This window comes from Populus alba, chromosome 4 (assembly GCF_005239225.2).
Source record: "Populus alba chromosome 4, ASM523922v2, whole genome shotgun sequence".
NCBI classification, from domain to species: Eukaryota; Viridiplantae; Streptophyta; class Magnoliopsida; order Malpighiales; family Salicaceae; genus Populus; species Populus alba.
In genome coordinates, this window is record NC_133287.1 from 3,852,578 (window position 1) to 3,866,452 (window position 13,875).

At 33.9% G+C, this 13,875-nt stretch overlaps 2 protein-coding genes and 1 long non-coding RNA gene across 8 annotated transcripts; all 3 read left to right on the plus strand.

The window, feature by feature from the left end:
- The first annotated feature begins 909 nt into the window (after positions 1-909).
- Positions 910-6,724, plus strand: LOC118047292 (nonsense-mediated mRNA decay factor SMG7-like). 6 transcript variants are annotated; one of them, XM_035056545.2, is made up of 7 exons: positions 910-1,109; positions 1,206-1,278; positions 2,246-2,328; positions 2,425-3,030; positions 3,188-3,310; positions 3,435-3,640; positions 4,295-6,724. In XM_035056545.2, the coding sequence occupies exons 3-7, from the start codon at positions 2,272-2,274 to the stop codon at positions 6,354-6,356; spliced, it is 3,054 nt and encodes a 1,017-aa protein (XP_034912436.1). In that variant the 5' UTR covers positions 910-1,109; positions 1,206-1,278; positions 2,246-2,271; the 3' UTR covers positions 6,357-6,724. The 6 variants fall into 6 exon arrangements, with proteins under 6 accessions (XP_034912436.1, XP_034912434.1, XP_034912432.1 ...); XM_035056543.2 differs by having other exon boundaries at positions 1,206-1,269; XM_035056541.2 differs by having other exon boundaries at positions 910-1,278.
- A 733-nt stretch (positions 6,725-7,457) lies between these two features.
- On the plus strand, positions 7,458-10,319 carry LOC118047291 (uncharacterized). The gene is made up of 3 exons (XM_035056537.2): positions 7,458-7,790; positions 7,879-8,036; positions 9,819-10,319. The coding sequence occupies exons 1-3, from the start codon at positions 7,716-7,718 to the stop codon at positions 9,913-9,915; spliced, it is 330 nt and encodes a 109-aa protein (XP_034912428.1). The 5' UTR covers positions 7,458-7,715; the 3' UTR covers positions 9,916-10,319.
- Positions 10,320-12,409: 2,090 nt separating this feature from the next.
- On the plus strand, positions 12,410-13,816 carry LOC140955459 (uncharacterized). Its single transcript, XR_012169524.1, has 2 exons — positions 12,410-12,564; positions 13,225-13,816. It is a non-coding gene; the product is annotated as an uncharacterized lncRNA (long non-coding RNA).
- The last annotated feature ends 59 nt before the right edge of the window (positions 13,817-13,875 follow it).

Here is a 13,875-nt window from a genome sequence, read left to right on the forward strand (position 1 = left end):
ATTTCATAATAATTCACTTGATTAATAATTTTTTTTAATTTTAATTTTATCATTTAATTATTAAAAATTATGTTATATAAGTTTTTTTTAATTTATTTTTTACAAGGTTATACTAGACTCATTATCCATACTATAAATTTGATAAGTTAATTTGGTTGATTCTAATTTTTTTTTTCTAACTAATTTTTTTTTTTAATTTCATCTTTTAACATTACATTAATAAGAAAATAGACTTCATGATTTATTTTGATATGTTTCATTATTTTGTATGAGGTTATTTAATTCTTATGATTTAAAACATGGGTTTGACGGGTTAATCCTGAGTGGCCCGAGTTGTTTTTTTTTGTTTTTTTAATTGATTTTTTTTTTTAAATTTTTATCTTTCAACACTAAATTGATCGAGAATTGAACATTATAATTTGTTTTGATTTTCTTTTTATTAGTTTATCACAGTCTCATGATTTGGGTTATAGGTTTGACAGGTTAACATATATTGATTTGAGTTATTTTTTTAATTGATTTTTTTTATTTTATCTTTCAATATTAATTTTATAAAAAAATAAATTTAATAATTTATTTTAATTAATTATTTATAGTGTTATTATGATTTCATAATTTGATATATGGATTTCACAGGTTAATCAAATTAATTTAAATCGATTTAACATATTATTATTTTAATATTTATTAAAAACTCATATTAAATATATGATTTTCATGTAAATTATATTTTTATTTATTATCTAATTTATTTTTAAACTAACCAAGATAATCGAGACACTTCAAATTAATTTTAAAAAGATTTATTTATTTTTATTAAAAAAAATATTAACTACGTTAAGATATTTTTTGACGTTAAGAAAAGTGCAAGTACTAACAAAGACAGACTTATAAGCAGCCACCTCTTACTTTGCCTGTTTCAGAACTGAACCAGCATAGGTGGCTAAACTCTTCTTGCTTCTTCTTATCCCTGCGCTTCTCTCTCTCTCAAAGATGTGTACTTTTGGGTGGTTGTTTTGGTCTCAATTTGTGCTACAAACATTGGCTCCTACTTACTAACTTTAATGGAATTTCTCTTTTGTGTTTTTTTGACTCTTTAATTTCCTCAGGTGCTCCTTTTTTCTTTTTTCATTTTCAACTACTGTTCTTTCCCTTCTTTTTATGATCATTAAAGATCATAACTTTTATGCTTGTTTCTGTCCAAGTTTCTTGATTTGAAGTGGGTTTCTTTCCTATTTCCGCTGCTGCTGCTGCTCAACTTTGATTCTTGTGAGTTTGGTTTGTGCCTCGAAGGAATTCTCTGATTCTTGTTTTATGAGTTTTTTCCTCTTTAATTCCTCTGTAATTATTCGTAAAAAAAAAAAAAAAAATTCCCTTGTAGTATACTGTTGGCAAATTCTTTGTTTAATTGACTGGTTGCTTAAAGTCTACAACTTGTTGGCATCAATTAATTAAGCAATTCTCACTCTTGGACTTTTATAATGTTTGCTTTCACGTATCAATTTTGAAGATGATGATCATGTTCTAGGTGGATTATATGCTTAAAAAAGGTTGAGTTTCACTTGTATTCTGCTACCACTGTCAATAATTTATAATTTTCAGAAGAGTTTACACGATAGGTAGTCTTTAGGGATGATATGCCTCTTCAAGTTCTTTTATGGTAGGCTGCATGATGTTTTAACTGTGGATGGTTTCAAAATTTTACTTCAGGAGTTTAATTTGACTTCAAGTACTGTTGATATTAGATCACTTGAGTTCTTTGTGGGAAAGTTTCTTCATATTTTCAATCTAGTTTGAATGCTTTGGAGAACATAATTCTTGATAAATGTCGATTTAGGTTTTTGTTCAAGTCGACTTTGCTTGTTATAGGGAATTTCCCTCTCTTTCTCTTTTTTTGTTTTTTTTTTTTTGTTTTTGCTAATCACTACTCAACATGATATCAGTTTTGGTTTGCAATGTGTTAACATCTTCAACATTTTGATTTTGATTGCCATTATAATTACTTAGGGGTATCTTAGGACATTTCACTTCTATCATAAATTTCCGTAGAGAGATTGTTAGCTGAATTCATTGGGGGCCTTTGCACGAGCTCTATCCTTGCTAAATATCATGAGCTTCGATATTTTGTATGTGATGACTAGAATACCATGAAAACGTATCTGGGATATTATCACGTCTTTCAAATTAGAATTTCTGGGTTTATTTTGTTCGCTTACATTCCTCTACATTGTCTGATAAATGGCAGGTCAGGAAATTCTTTTTCTGCCAGTCATGGATACTAATTCACATCTTAACGATCAGAAAGAAAAACCAAGTCTTTTCGTTGAGGTAAATTTTGCAGCTTCATGCTTGTGTGTTATTCATCGCCTTTTACAATGAAATTCCTGTTCTTCCATTATTACTCTTGAAATTGTGGTGGTTTAGGTTGCTAATTTAGAAAAACAGCTGTGGGCGTTAGTCCATACAAAAGGTCTATTGGACTCCAATGTTCAAGACATGTACCGAAAAATCTGCTCTGGTTATGAGAAAATAATCCTTAGTGATCACAAACTGGGGGACCTTCAAGATACTGAATATTCTTTGTGGAAGCTTCACTACAGACATATTGATGAATATCGTAAAAGAATGAAGAGAAATTCTGCTAATGGAGAGACTACAACAATTGCGACACCACAAAGTGTGGTTGCTGCACAGAGAAGCAGTGACAACCATGTAGTTGGATTCAAGTCATTTCTGTCTAAAGCAACTGAATTTTACCAAAATCTGATCTTCAAAAGCAAAAGATATTATGGTCTCCCTGAAGATTTTTCCTTCCTTGGAAGTGGTGGCAACTCTGCTTCTGTTGAGCCAAATAAAATGCAGAAACTACAATTTTTATGCCATCGCTTTTTAGTTTGTCTTGGTGATTTTGCTAGATACAGAGAACAATGTGAAAAATCTGACGCACAGAATCACAATTGGTCAGTTGCAGTTGCTCATTACTTGGAAGCAACAATAATTTGGCCAGACAGTGGAAACCCCCAAAATCAGGTATATTCATGCTACTTTCTTGTTATGATATCAGCGGGGAAACTTGGAAAATGTCCTCAGTCTTGAGAACTCATGGCTTTTAGAACTTTTTATGCTTATAAAAGCTACTGTCCTGGTTTCTATATATATGCATATAACCGACTATGTTCATTTTTAGTTGGCAGTGTTGGCAATATATGTTGGTGATGAGTTCCTTGCTTTGTATCACTGCATAAGAAGTTTAGCTGTTAAAGATCCTTTCCCTGATGCATGGAACAACCTTATTTTACTGTTTGAAAGAGTAAGACTCAAGCTCATGGTCCTATTTTCTTTTTCCTTTTTTTCTAACTACTATCACCTACATTGCTGTTGCTGCCGATTTTTTTTTTCTTGGTGGTTCTCAGTTGGTTTCTGTGGTCTTTCAGAACAGGGCATCCCATTTGCAATACCTTTCCAATGACGCCAGCTTTGATTTCTTACAACCATCTGAAAGTAGCGTCCAGACTAAAGTACAATCCACTAATGATTTGTTGAATTGCAAGCCTTTGAAAGCTGAAGATGAAGGCTCAAGGGAGACAAATCTATGGTCTCTTATCATTAGAACAATAAGTTTCTTGTTCATAACAGCCAGGTACTCCTTGAAGAACATTTTGCTTCTACTAAACAGGTTTAGGGTTCCTGTCTAGATTTACTTATGTAATCATCTTTAATGACTTGTTCTTAATCTATTATGTGTAGCATGTGCTATGATGTCTTCTGGTTCCTACAGTAAATTTTCACCACTCTGGTAAAATGCTTGATATGCTAATTGATATGGAATTATCTATCCGGAGTAGTCTCCTTGATAATTGTCTGTTATCAACTTTTATAAAATTGAACGTTTGTCTTAGGTTGAGCTTCTGAGATTTAATGATCTTTTAGTGGATTCACAAAGAACATCAAAAGAAGGTGTAAGAATTTTTTATAGGCATTACCATAAATTCCGAGCCAACAGAATAAATGTTTATGTTTGAAATTTTGGACAGAGAAACTAAAACTGTTATCCTTATCACGGGGACTATTAGCTGAACATGATCAATGCATCCTTTCTTCTGAAATATGCTGTCACATTTCTAATTCAAGTTTTTTTTATCATATGCATTGCATTCGGCAAGTACCACTTCCACCATATGGCAAGCTGATCTGAATTTTTGCTAACTTCTTAATAATATTATCCTCTTATGAACTCCTTACTTTACAAAAGATGGTTGTATACATTACTAATTGCTTATTCAATGTGTGGCAGTTTTGAGGATTTTCCTTGTACTTTTGCATCTACTATTAAAGAGGTCGATGTGTTGATGGCACTAGATGATGCAAAGCTAGAAGCTGCAATGGAGTCATATCAGCATATGAATTCAGCCAGGACTGGTCCTTTTAGAACCCTTCAATGTGTCTCGGTATACATCTTTGTCATTGAGAATCTAATAAATAGCCCAGACAGAAAAGATTCAATGGATAGAACTGAAGCACAGCAGCTTGTGTTAACACAAGCTGCATTGACTGCTTCGTTCATCTTCATGGGACGACTTACTGGTAGATGTTTGAAGGTAGTTTTGTTGGACTCTTGCCCACTTTTACCAGCTTTACTCATTTTCGTGGAGTGGTTGGTGAGTATTCTTGACGAACTAGAAACATATGGATCTGATGATAAAAGTACAAGCGCCATGTCTTATTTTTTTGGTGAGTTTCTTGAACTTCTGAAGCGGTTTGATGTTAATAGTAGTGAAGTCGAGCCTCCACGCAGCATTGCCCTTTGGGAAGACTATGAGTTGAGAGGCTTTGCACCATTAGCTCGTTCGCAGATGCCATTGGATTTTGCAAATCATTGGGGACACAGAAACAGTTACAAAAATGGAACTCAATACCGCGCTAACCGTATTATTAATGCTGCAATAAAGATTGCAGACAGATCAAACAGTAATCACAAGTGGATCTTCTATGATAAATCTGGAAGAAATTTTTCTGTTGGAGGATCAGATAAATTTCCAGACAGGAAAGAGTCTGAAAAGACGGAGTCTGCTAGTGCTGTTGTTCAAGAGAAAGTGCCAGATCAGCAAATTTTCCATTTTACAGAAAAAAATGAGAAAGCTATTCTCGAGGAGAAACCAAGAAGCCCTTTTATGAATGGAAAATCTGTTTCCTTGGAAGAGGAAGAAGTAATTCTCTTCAAGCCTCTCACAAGATACAATTCTGCACCGCTTTATAGGTCTATAACCTCTAATGATCAAACACCTTCTGAAGACACTGGGGACAAAATTGTACCTGCCGAAGAATGCTTGCGACGTGCTACATCACTACTAATAGCACAATACCAGGGCCAGGGTGGTCCTTCGGCATTCCATTCTGACCTCACTAATTTCAGGTGCAACAAACCAATGAAAAAGCAGGAGCCTCTTGTAAAGGATACAGTAGAACACCTGCTTTCAGAAGCCTCTATCTCTCATTGGACTCCCTCTCTCAGCACCTCCATTTCTGCTGGGCCTCCCTCACTCAATGCCTGGGTCCTCAATAGAGGTTTGAGCAATGAAAGGGTGAAAGGTAAAAGTGACATGAGTAAACATAGCTTGGCACCTATTCAGGAAATAGCTTCAGCATCCATGAATGATCTCTGTATCAGTGAAACTGACCCTGTAATTAGTTTGGGGCATGAATCTATGACCCCACATCACTCTTTTCGTCCTTATTCAGCTCCAGTGCCTTCTGCCCCATTTCTTCCAGATGATGCTGTGCCGCCCAATGGCAGTCAATCTACTTTCACTGACTACAATTGCACAGGAACCATCAACAGAACGAATTCTAATTACTTTGAGACACCTCAAGTGAGTGGCTATTTGAATTGGACTGGTTCTCATCAACCACTTAATTATGGTCCTGGAATTCCAGGATTCATGGATGCATACACACCAGTGCGTAGAATGACTTCTTCTGAATGGCTTCGTCAGTACAGGGAAAGTCAGAATCTCGAGCGAAGCACTAGTCACTTATGGCCAGTTCATTCGTATGCCGTTGGGAACACTGGAAACTTTCATGACATGTCCAGCTCTGGTCTTTTCGATCAGCGGGGAATTCCTTGGGCTTCTAACCAATTGATTTATGAAGGGAGCCCACCATTGCATCCAGGTTTTTCTCCTGTTTATGAAACCGTTGATCAAAGGAACAAATTCATTTATGGTTACCAAAGACCGAGCCCTTATGGATGTGGTGTCAAGAATGAGCCAGAGCCACTCTTGCAGTATCTCAAGGAGAAAGAATGGCTGCTCCAGCAGGATCCGACATTGAGAGGTCCTACGTATATGGGGAGTTGAAACTGTCATACAAAACTGTCAATATGAGCACTGAACATGGCTGCATGACTTTGTCGGCGCTGCAGTCAGCAGCATGTTAATGATCCATAGGCCGCAACTCTGATTTGTTAGTTGTTAACATTTATGTGTCTATGTGTATGTATATGCATATACTTGGCCATTCCTCCAAAAGAAGATTAGCTCTTATGAAAATGTGCAGAAAAATTTCAGCCGTGTAGGAATCGTATATATATAGTTTGTCAAAATTGACATGTTGTATCAGTATCAGATAGTATCTGCCCTGTTATATATACAGGGCAGTGAAGAGAATGCTCCGAAACTCTTAACTTAAGAATTCATTTCAATTGTTAACCTGCAAAGGTTGTATCGATCTGCTCTCGCGCTGTTTTTATCACTGATTTTAGAGAACAGCCCTCGACAAAGCTCAAAATGCATGGCTAAGACATAATATCAGCGACCTAGCAACAACTCTCAAAAACATGGATAACTTCAACTAGGGACCCCAGCTATGATGTGATTTTCAATCACATCCCCAACTATTGATTTAATTACTAGTGTTACCCCAAAGCTGATAGCAGAGCTAACATGTGGAGGGAAAATTGACAAATTTTATATATTGCTAGATTAATTTGGGTATAATTAAAAGTTTTAACATCGTACAAATGCATCTGCTGAGATTTAAGGACCTTATTAATCGACTTTGTAGTTTCTAAATTAAAAGTTCATGATTCATCAAACATTTTTAGAACTAACAATATTTATGCTTCAAGTTTAGATTTATCTATACGTATCACTGTCACTTGTGCCTTTCAAGTGCTTCCATTGCCATTCCATAGCCAATCTTTAGAACTTCCCTAAGTTTACTGTAGGACAACATTGCTTAAAGGTAATATTTGATATTATAATTCAAAATACTTTTTATTTATAAATATATTAATTTTTTTTAATTTACTTTTAATATCAACTTATTAAAATTATTAAAAAACATAAAATTAATTTTTTAAGAAGCACGGATGAATAATATTATATATTTTTAAAATGTTTTTCTTTTAATATATTAATGTTTATATACAGAAGAACACAGAAAACACTTTCTTCCTCTTAACTTTTCTTAAAAAGTGAATTCTTTTTCTATTGATCAGTTTTCTATCAAATATGAGAGGAAAACAGGAAAACACTTTGGGGGCTAAGGGAGAACAATATTGAGCCAAGATATTGTGCCAAAGAACTGTTTGACACGAATCCAAACAGCCTTAGCTTACTAGCCCAGTTCAAAGTATTCAACTTTCAAGTTCGTGTATCCTCCCTCTCTCTCTGTAAAGAATTAAAAATCTCAGATCTCAAAAACCCACGATCGATATGGAGAAAGACAAACAATCAGACATATCTTCAGCACAAGCAGTCTTACTTGGAGCATTAGCACCTGGGGTTAACGTATGCTGTACTATTATTATCACCGTACCATTGTTACATTACTATGCAATCATTTTGACTTCTTTTTTTGTCGTTGTTCGAATTTCAGGGTCCAACATGGAACACATTGAAATCAGCATTTTTGCTGTTGGGTTTGTGTCTTGCTATGATGCTTGTCTTAGCTTTCTCTTCCAGCGACTCTTCTTTGGTAATTCATGTTGGGTTTCTTGTAACAATCACAGCTACCCTCTTCTTGCTTCTTAGCTGGTAATCTATTTCTTTTCTCAAAAATATCCTAACTTTGTTGAATTGAAACATGGGTTATTGTTTCTTAGACTGATTTGCTTTTGATTTTGGGACTTCTGTTTAGAGTACGCATAAGACCATTGTTTTGTATTTTTTTGTATATGATTCCTTAAAAATGATTATTGCTTAAGCTTTTAATATTTATCTATGTTTGTTTTTTGCATCTTGATCCAGTTAGTTTTGCCAGGCCTCCAATTCTAATCTAACTTATCCTTTTTTTTTTTTACCAGTAATAAAATTTGTAGTATATTTTCGCAAGCTTCACGATAATTTTCCTTAACAATGGTTTATGGTGGTCAGTAAAATCTAGTATCTATCGGTAGGGAATGTAATTGTTGCAAGGTCCCTTATGGGATAAGGCAGGTGATATAGGTTGTTGATAAAACCACCATAGGAATGGAGCCTTGCAAGGTCCCTTATGGGATAAGGTAGCTGATATAGGTTGTTGATGAAACCACCATAGGAATGGAGCCCCTTTGATAGAGCTTAGATGATTGGATTATTAGTTTATATGGTTTGTGACGATTTATTGTGCATGAACATCAGTGTTGGGCTCTGGAAGCATAGTTTTGGTTGTGCAATGCATCTCCTTTTCCCACTTGGTCTGTTTGAGGCGTGATTGTTAAGTATTGGATCTTCGATGTATTGTCAAAAAAGTGTCATCAGGGATGAAAAACACATCTTTAAGCTAAAGAGTATAGAGATCTGCTGCATTCATGTCATTTATAAGATTAAAATGCATGAATATATCAACATGGCATATCTGTTGCCCCATTTCTTTCCTGCACAAAGAGTATCTTGCCTAAGAACAATAGTTGGCCTGCAAATCTGAACATCCCAAACATTTCTCTATCTTCTTTAGGGTTTGAGAAATGGTGCTTGCTATGCCTTTTGGATTCTACGACCTGTGCAGTATTGTGTTTGCATCTAACAACCCATATGGTGTCAAGTGATGGTTATAACACATGAGTTTGAATAGAAATTGACTTTACTCAGGATTGCTAGTTCCTTGCTTGGAAGTAGATTGATTGAATTCATTCTATATGCACTGTCTTTATGCAGTCTAAACTGCTCACAGCAGTAGTTTTCTAGAAGAGGTTAAAAAAACCTAGAAATATTTGCCAATATCCCCTGATTGATTTTTTAAACTGGGGGAAAGCACTCTGGAACTCCAATTGTACTGCCTTAAAATTGTGTTATAAAATCGTGGGTATAGGTTTTCTATCCAATAACTGTTTGCAGCTGGGGTACAGCATCTGTTTGGTTCATGGATTTTTTATGCACCTTATGTGCTAGTGGATCTATCTGAAAATCAAATGATGATCCTTGTATGTTGGAATAAGAGAGCTTTCATCATCTGAGTTTTCTTATTGGCTTTTAGTGATTTCTTGATTCCGTGTAATTTAGCTGCCTAGATCGCCATTTAATTTGACTCCAGGATGTTACATGCACGCTCTAAGTAGCAAGCAAGGTTTTCACTTGGGTGAGTTGATGGTGGTGCTTCTAAAATGTCATTGGGGGCATTTACCCTTTATACATGTGCATGATTTAAATATGCTAAGAAGGAAGACCCTGAAGTTATGCTCGTTTCATTATGACCTTTATGGAATTCATCTTTGGGATGTAGTTGATTAGCCTCAACTATTTGAAAAACCACTCCAATGAGCAAAATCATTTTTCAAATATAGCTGATAAGACATTTTCAAGTTGTAAGCTTTCTAAAGCAGTTACATTCATGTGCAGGTTTCTTTCACAGACGGGTCTGGTTTCAATTGAACATCAAATGCGAGAAATGGATTTGGTGCCAGAAGATCAGGGAGCTAAGCACAAAGAGACGTGATGTTTTTTCTTAATATATATATATCACATTAGAATTGAAGGCATAACAAAGAAAGATCCTTCAAGACTTCATCACCATCTAAAGGAAAAGATGGTTACAATATTCTCTACATTCATTCAGAGAGAAATGAAAAATGAGAAGAAAAGAGTGAAGGAACAGCAATCAAAGCATCACAGGTCTCCGCCCATGATTTCATGTGGAAATCTCGTCAGCCATGGTTGCTGCTATCATGTACTTCGTTCTTCTCCTTATCTTTGTTTTTTTTGGACTTGATGAAGCAGAAACATGAGCAACATGGCAAATGAAACAAGAACTTCATCTCTTTCAAATTCCTGCGATTTCTGTTTTTGGAAAACCTGGTATATATATTATCCTAAACAAGAGCTCCTGCCCTGTTTTTTTAACCTTTCTTTTATTCATTTATTATCCCTCTGGATGCCATTCCTATCTTTACAGATGTAAAGATGCTTGACTTCAATTTCATATCGATGGCCATTGGTTTCTTATACTTCTTTATTTGGGTCATGTTGCCTCAAGAAAAAGAAAGGGATTCGATTTGCAATGCCTTTCTTCAAAGAAATGCTTTCTAGGTTACAATTTTGATTCTGAATGGGTTTACGATTTTGATTCCATTAAAGTGTGGAACAATCTAGGGGTCACCTCCTAAACGAATGATGATTATTGGATAAATGTCATCTGATGCTGTCAATGAAGTGTTTGTCATCATGTTTAAGCAGGAGGTTTTTTTTTTTTTTTTTTTTTTAAAAAAAATTATTTTAAAATTTGTTTATGTTTTTTGAATTATTTTGATGTGTAATTATCAAAAATAAATTTTAAAAAATAATAAAAAAAATATTATTTTAATATATTTTTTATAAATAATCACTATTATTCTTCCACACACTTTCTGATACTTTAGGATAAACTGGGTTAAAAACTTAAGAAAGGTTACGGTCTCATTAGGCCTGGTGCATATATATTATTATATATATATAAAAATGTGAGTGTTAAAATATTTGAAATGAAGTTTAAAGACATGGTGTTGTAATTATCATTTTTTTAGACTAGGGTCTCTCTCGTAATGGAAGAAAAAACAAGGAATTACTATTTCTTATTAATAAAAGAGGGATGAAGTTGCCATCTAGAATTTTAGTCACTGAAAACCCTTAATTATTCTTAGAATTTAGATAAGGGTATTGGAGTTTAGATAAGGAACACTGTTTATATATAGAGAGTATGAATCGTTTCTTAGTATACCTTATATAAGGTAATATGCATTATTTATTTGTCTAATAAAATTTAGATATTATTGTGTTTTCTAATCTTTAGTTTGTCTAAAGTTTAAGAAAAGTTTATCTTAATAAGAAGGTTCTTATTTTATTAGGTTAAAACTTAACCATTTTAATGTAAAAAAAAAAAAAAAATTCTTTTTATTCAATATCAAGAATGCCTTATGTATATAAGTTCATAATCTTGTATATTAAAAGAAAACAAAAATTTTTTGGTATTTTTAAAATGTAGGCTAAGTTCTCATGAATTTAATAAATTGGTTATTAAATCTAAAATGCATGTAAAATAAAAAAAAAACTATTTTTTTTTTTTTTGTGAATTTTCAATATGATAAAATATGCAAATGTAATTTTTGAGAGACTAGGTCATATTGCAAATTAAAATAAAATTAATTTTTGAAAGAAAGAGTTTTTGTGGAAGGAAACCGATTTATTTAATACTAAAAAAAGCACCTCGCGTGTAAGTTATAATTCCAAATATTAAATACATGAGAGTAGAAAAAAGCGGGGAATTAAATGCAAAATGATATTTTTAAAAATTAAAATTTTATTAAAAAAAACTGTACAAAAGACCATGTTTGGCAAGATAAAAATAAAATGTTTTTATCAATGCTATTTTAACCATGATATCAATTCATAACAAATTATCATTCATAAACTCAAAATTGAACAACGTTAAACATCCACATGAATTTTATTAATTTCATGAATTTTTATTCAGATTTCATGTTAATTCAAATAAATTAACATCAATCCAAGAACAAACTATGAATCAAGATTTAATCTTCAAATCAACATAAACTCAAACTTAAAAATAAAATCACAATTCAATGCAAATTATCAAACAAAAAACATAAGTGAATTCAAGTCAAATAATGTGTTTGAACAATCCAAATTGTAAATTGTTCTAATTTTCACAATGTTATAGCCATAGTTTTGAAATTCGATCCAATAATCAACCCGGTCTAATGATCGGATTACGGGTAAGATTGGTTGACACGAGTTAACCCGGGTCAACCCAAAAAAAAAGAGCTAAGGAGAGTCAAAGACTGAGGCATTTTTTTCCTATCATAACGTGGCATATATCTATCCCTCTATTTATATTCTAGCTCCCCTCTCATATACATTAACATGTGTTAAATTTTAAAACAATCACCCACTCTCCCTCTGTGTTTCTAGTTGTTGCTATTGTGAAGAAGAAAAAGGGCTCTTTTTTTTTTTTATGAATATGACAGCTAAAGTGAGCTCTCTGGTAAGGCTTTTGAGTGGATATACAGATGATAGAAACGTTGTGGTGATTCTGTTTAGAGCGAATCTCAAGAATTGGACTTCGATTTGCAAGTGCTAAGTGGATGGGAAGGTAAATTGGTGTTCTCATTTGGGTTCCGTTTGTTTCTTGAGAAAATATTAAGGAAAAGAGCATCGAAAGGGTCTCAAAATATTATGATGATCATCCTAGTCTTTTGATGTTTCATGAGATCTTCGAAATAGAGTTTTTGATTTACTTTGAAATCCTCTGCTTTGGTTTCTGAGAAAATATAGAAATAGGAAATGAGAGTCCAAAACGACGTGGTTTAACGTCCATGTCTATATACATATATAAAAGAGGTCGGGTCTCAACTGGGTTTACCTGGGTTGATCAGGTTTCGCCGAGCCAACTCCCTAGCGGGTTTTTACTTAGACCCGGACTGGTCCTAGGCCCGGGTTAGCTGGATTCCAGGTTGACCCGCCGAGCTGGTTCGGATTTCAAAACTATGATTATAGCAATTTGTTTAAAAATAATTTGTGTTTATATATCAACCTTATAGAGGGTTTGAAATGTCCAAGGTAGATGCTAAGAAGGAAGACCCTGAAGTTATGCTCGTTTCATTATGACCTTTATGGAATTCATCTTGGGGATGTAGTTGATCAGCCACACCTATTTGAAAACCCACTCCAATGAGCAAAATCATTTTTCAAATATAGCTGATAAGACATTTTCAAGTTGTAAGCTTTCTAAAGCAGTTACATTCATGTGCAGGTTTCTTTCACAGACGGGTCTGGTTTCAATTGAACATCAAATGCGAGAAATGGATTTGGTGCCAGAAGATCAGGGAGCTAAGCACAAAGAGACGTGAGATTTTTTCTATATATATATATATATATATATATCACATTCGAATTGAAGGCATAACAAAGAAAGATCTTTCAAGACTTCATCACCATCTAAAGGAAAAGATGGTTACAATATTCTCTACATTCATTCAGAGAGAAATGAGAAATGAGAAATGAAAAGAGTGAAGGAACAGCAATCAAAGCACCACAGGTCTCCGCCCATGATTTCACGTGGAAATCTCGTCAGCCATGGTTGCTGTTATCATCTACCTCCTTCTTCTCCTTATCTTTTCCTTTTTTGGCCTTGACGAAGCAGAAACATGAGCAACATGGCAAATGAAACAGGAACTTCATCTCTTTCAAATTCCTGTGATTTCTGTTTTTGGAAAACCTGGTATATATATTATCCTAAACAAGAGCTCCTGCCCTGTTTTTTTAACCTTTCTTTTATTCATTTAGTATCCCTCTGGATGCCATTCCTATCTTTACAGATGTAAAGATGCGTAACTTCAATTTCATATCGATGGCCATTGGTTTCTTATACTTTTTTATTTGGGTCATGTTGCATCAAGAAAAA